This window comes from Camellia sinensis, chromosome 5 (assembly GCF_055761805.1).
Source record: "Camellia sinensis isolate YWXY chromosome 5, ASM5576180v1, whole genome shotgun sequence".
In the NCBI taxonomy this organism is placed as follows: domain Eukaryota; kingdom Viridiplantae; phylum Streptophyta; class Magnoliopsida; order Ericales; family Theaceae; genus Camellia; species Camellia sinensis.
The window spans coordinates 105,730,086-105,735,226 of NC_138965.1; the positions used below are offsets into that span (position 1 = coordinate 105,730,086).

A 5,141-nucleotide genomic window follows, 5' to 3' on the forward strand; every position below is an offset into this window, starting at 1 on the left:
AAAATTTAGGAAACTCGAGACTCGTGCCAAAGGCCATTTATCCGTCATCATCAAAGTGTCTCGGCTTGGGAACTTAGGTACGAGTGGGGGAAGGTCATGAATTGAGCACCCCACTCGCCCGATCAAAGATCGGCCTCTACTAATCATGATGTAAATCTTATTTACATTATATGCTCTTGATCCAGTTATTAGGCTAATGTTACTAGCAAACAAGTATAGACTAATTTGCAAAAATTAGGACACTTTGATTTCAAGTTTGTTTTGAAAAAAAGGTTTGAATACATATCACTTAAAAAAGTGGGCTTGTATGTACATTCATCAAATTATCCTAATTTGAGCAACTAGCCTTCATCCACAAGCATTCAAGCAAGTATAACACTTAAGCACTTAGCCTCATGGTAATCATGCTTGACATGGCAATAATAACACATATGTAACATGCTAAAGTAATGAAATGCTCACCTAGTACTCCACGGTAAGGCAAAACAAAATAAAAGAATTAGAAAACATGCATGTTCCTAACTAATGCAAAATGACTAATGCAATACATGCGATATGCAATTAATAGGCTTGGCTACAAATATAGCATGTGAAATAATTTGATAATATGCGGTGTAAACATGTTTTCAAAGTAGTATTTAAACGACAATGCTTGCTAGCATGATGAACCGAGCCTAATGCATGCAAGACAAATGAATGCTTTATATATGGAAAATGCTAAACAAATTATGATGTGCTACACTATCCATCATAAGCGGGTAAATAAAAGGGAGAAAGACGTGGGGTTAGAAGACATGCATATTTTTACAAGTTTGCCCTTGCGCAGGAGGGTCCGAATGAATGAATTAGCTAAGCCAGCTAACTAATTATTACAACACTGAATGTAACTAACTATTCTAGCTATTTAAATAATTACAACACAAAATTAAATCAACTAGCTACTCTAGCTAATTAATACAAATTAACCAATTAAACTAACTAATTAGTTACATTAAGGAATTAATTAACTAAATAATTAATTACAAGTTGTACAACATACTACTACTAGAAAAAAAAAAAAACAAATTAAACGGGTCCTGAGGAGCGAGGAAATGGCTTATGCAAGCACATGAATTTCTCCCCCCCGAGAATGCTTCTACACTGTTTTTACACCTCAGCCTTTGCTCTGTTCTGTGAAGAAGATGGTACTGCTTGGCTGAAAAAGGTGGTCGGCAGGCCAGAAGTGGTGGCCGCCCATTAATAGTGGCCTGCCGCTCAGTAAAGGTGGCCTACCGGCCACTAATGTTGGGTTTCTCCTGTTGTAACAGAAAACAAACAGAGCATTCTAAGGGGATGTTTGTCCACCTTACCTCTCCTTATCATCAAACAACTCAAAGGAAGGGGGAGGTTCGATTCGCAAGCCATCAATCGGCGCAAATTCATTGCATGATGACTTATGAACTAAGGGATACAATTTCAATAAATGCACAATTAAAGACTCACGAACCTCCTTCCTATCATGATATTGATCAAGGAAAGTGGTTGACGTTGAAACTTGAACCATTTTCATCACTAGTTAGTATGAAATGCTTTAAGACTCAGCGTGTTCGATTAACGTTTGATTGAACCCCAAACTATTTTATTATCTTGCAGCTCTTTTAGTCCAATTATTTCCTCTTTTAAATTACCTTCCATTCATTAGTCAATTAAGTCCAATAATGAAGATTAAGTCCACTAATGGAAAGAAGTATCAAACAAAATGTTGTTTTGGGCATGAGAGAGATGTCATGCTGTTGGTAATGAACTTCTAAGGAGATTAAACCATTAAGCACAACGATCTCTATCTCAAGCTTAAACAACTAATCGGTTGAAACAACTCTCAAGGAAATGAAAAGCCAAGACATGAGAGAGATGCAAAGGTGATTAGAGATGAACACAAATATAAAAAGCACTAAATAAATGCTATCAACTCAAATAGGTTGGTGTCTAATGACTAAAACACCAAACCTATGAGGACCATTACACTACAAGCCTATTAAACAAAGCATGAATGGAACAAACACAAAAAAAATAGTCCTAAAATAGGCTAAAACAGTGTTGGAATTGAAGTCAAAAGAGCTACAAGAGTAAACTATGATCATGATGAATTTAAGCTAGCAAACAAGCCAAAGGAGAGGTGGCTGACCCCTCCATTTTTGGGATTTCAAAACCACTTTTTTAGCCTCTGAAAACCTCTAAAAATCAGTGGTAAAAAGCTCAAAAAATTTTAATGTAAAGGTGGGAAAGACAAGGGTAAGAGCTTAGAAGACAAGGTTCAAAGAAGGGTGGTCCACCACTCTACCTTTTAATGGCTTTAAACCACAAGTTTCAGCCCACAAATATAAGTGAAAAACAAACCAAAAACAGCAATAAATGATAGAAATAAATAGGGGAAAGAAGCTTGAAGTTGTACCTCTTGAAGATGAATGATCCTTTTGAATTATAAACCACTAATTCCACACCCTCAAGAGCTAAAATGCAAGCTCAAACACCTCAGCAATAAATCCTCAAGGTTTGGTTTAGAGTGTCTAGGCAAAGGGTATAGAAGTTGTAAGGGAGAGAGAGAGAGAGATATGAAGAGAGAAATATTTTCCAAGATTTTTTACCCCACAAATTTTTCTAACCCTAATTTTTGAGAGAGAGTCATCTATATATAGAAATATATCACACCATCTTGAAAATATCCATATGGATACAGCTAAGGCAGTGCATACATCTGTGGAGACAACTGGCACAACTGGCAAAAAGATTTGAATTTTTACACAAGTGGCCGGCAAGCCACTAATTATGAGCGGCAGGCCACTAGTGGGTCTGCTAGTCCCTTGGATGGTCAGGCTTGAAAAACTACTATTTTGGTCTAAAAAAAAGGCACAAGGTTTATAGGTTTTTGAGGCTCAAAACTGAGGTTTCCCTCTGAGGACATCGAGCATTTGGACAAGTGTATAAATTCATCATTGGGTGATGAAATCAGTGGCGCCCAAGTCTTAAGAGAGGTAAAAAATGGGGTATCTACAATAGCTCTATTGGCTTTCATGTTTGGACTAGATAAATATTGAATAATTAAGTGTCTCCAATCTTCTTCTGGCACATCCAATGCATAAGCTTCCATTAATAATCCTCTTTCTTCTACATGTAGGAGCCTCTTTCTAAAAGAAGCATGATGAATTTACCTCACATTCACCTCTTTTATTATAATTTGAAGCTATTTGTGCTACTTCATTAGCCTGTTTATTCATAATATAGGGATGTGTGATATTACCATATCCTTGAAATGAGAACTCAAGTATAAAGCAGCTACATAATATGGTAGCAAACATGATTTTGGCACTTAAAAATACCATTTAAAAGGTTTACCACTATCTGGAATCCCCAAACACTTTTATAACTTCTACCTTTAATCCTAATAACAGTTCTAGCCCTATGATTAAGGCTTCATACTCAATTTGGTTGTTAGAGCAATCTAGTTTATCTATTTTGAAATCATGTTTAGTTTGCACACCAGTTGGAGATTCGATTACAACTCCTACCCCAACCAAACCATTGGCTTTCGAACCATCGAACCATAATTTCCAAAGCATAATACTGACCATGTCTATATCATTTTGGTCTCCTTGCACTTCCTTATATGGATGATCAGCCAAGAAATTTGGCAAACCCTGTCCTTTAATAGATTTTTGAGGAACATATTCGAGGAAAAATTTTGATAAAGGTAAACTCCATTTACCAATCCTACCACTCAAGATAGACCTTATTAATATGTACGTGATTAGATTAGTTGAAGTAATTACATGTACAATTCTAGGCAAAAGTAATATTTTAATTTGATTGCAGCAAAATACAAGGTTAAACATAATTTCTCAATAATTGAGCATTTACATTCACAAGAATTTCAAAACCTATTAAGGTAATAACTTGATTGCTCCTTACCTTCTTCATTGCTTTGAGCCAATAATTCTCTAATTGATTCTTTTTTTGCTGCTATATACAACTTCAAGGGCTTGTCTTCTCTTGGAGGCATCAACACATGGGATTTAGCCAAATAGCTTTTAATGGCTTTGAATGCTGCCTGATATTCTACTTTCCATCGAAACTCCTCATGGTCTTTAAGCTTCAACAAAGAAGAAAAGACTTTACTTTTACCAGCAGTGCTAGCAATAAATCTTCTAAGGAATTAAATTTCCCAAGAAATTTGTGCAAATCTTTCTTGCTAGTGGGTGGCTTAGCTTCGATGATGGCTTTGGTTTTGTTTCTATTGATGTGGATTCCTCTTCTATGGACTATATATCCAGAAAATTACCAATAGACACACCAAAAGCACATTTGAGAGGGCTTAGCTGAAGCTGATAGTGCCTTATCTTTTTGAATGAAGCTTCCACATGAGCCGAATGAAACTTTTGAATGAGCCAAATGATCTTTGAGGGGCTGAGACTTGACTATAATATCATCGATGTAACACTCTAGAAATTCCCTAACTAGATCATAAAAAATGGTATTCAGGGCTCTTTGATAGGTTATTCTAACATTTTTCAAGCCAAAAGGCATTTTCACCCATTCGAAAGTTCCTAAATTACCTGGGTACCTAAAAGCTGTCTCGTGAACATCTTCCTCAGCTATGTATATTTGGTTGTACCCAAAATGACCATCCATCATGGACAAAATGGCATGTCTTGTTGATCTATCCACAAGCAAATCTACCACTAGCATTGGATATTCATCATTGGGAGTAGCCAAATTTAGATTTTGAAAGTCAATATGAACTCTCATTTTTCCGTTCTTTTTAACAACTAGTACTACATTGGAAAGCCATTTAACATACTTGGCCATTCTAATGAACACATTTTTTAATAATCTGGAAATTTCTTCTTTGACCTTAAGAGTTATCTCTGGACTCATCTTTTAAGGCTTTAGCTTGTGTGGTTTGTAGTTAGGCTTAATGGAAAGCCTATGTTCCACTAGTTGCCTATCCAATCCAGGTAGCTCACTATAATCCCAAGCATAGCGGTCTTTATACATTTTCAATAAAGCCAACAATCTGGCCTTAGAAATTGGATCCATCTAAGCACTAATGAATGTCAGATTCGAAGCTACCTTTCCTTGAAAATTTACTTATTCTAAAAGGTCTT

At 36.0% G+C, this 5,141-nt stretch overlaps 1 protein-coding gene across 1 annotated transcript; it reads right to left on the minus strand.

The window, feature by feature from the left end:
* Positions 1-3,374: 3,374 nt before the first annotated feature.
* On the minus strand, positions 3,375-4,842 carry LOC145791589 (uncharacterized). The gene is made up of 4 exons (XM_082871959.1): positions 4,590-4,842; positions 4,316-4,490; positions 3,946-4,166; positions 3,375-3,679 (listed from the first exon to the last, which is right to left on the minus strand). Exons 1-4 carry the CDS (start codon positions 4,840-4,842, stop codon positions 3,375-3,377), a joined length of 954 nt encoding a protein of 317 aa, XP_082728085.1.
* Positions 4,843-5,141: the final 299 nt, after the last annotated feature.

Excerpts from the sequence above, each read along its gene's own strand:
- LOC145791589 (XM_082871959.1), bottom strand. The coding sequence starts at position 4,842 with ATGGCCAAGTATGTTAAATGGCTTTCCAATGTAGTACTAGTTGTTAAA. Across the intron at positions 4,491-4,589 it reads GACAGCTTTTAGGTACCCAG|TTAGGGAATTTCTAGAGTGT; the intron begins GTAATTTAGGAA and ends TTTATGATCTAG. Across the intron at positions 4,167-4,315 it reads TGCTTTTGGTGTGTCTATTG|CACTGCTGGTAAAAGTAAAG; the intron begins GTAATTTTCTGG and ends ATTTATTGCTAG.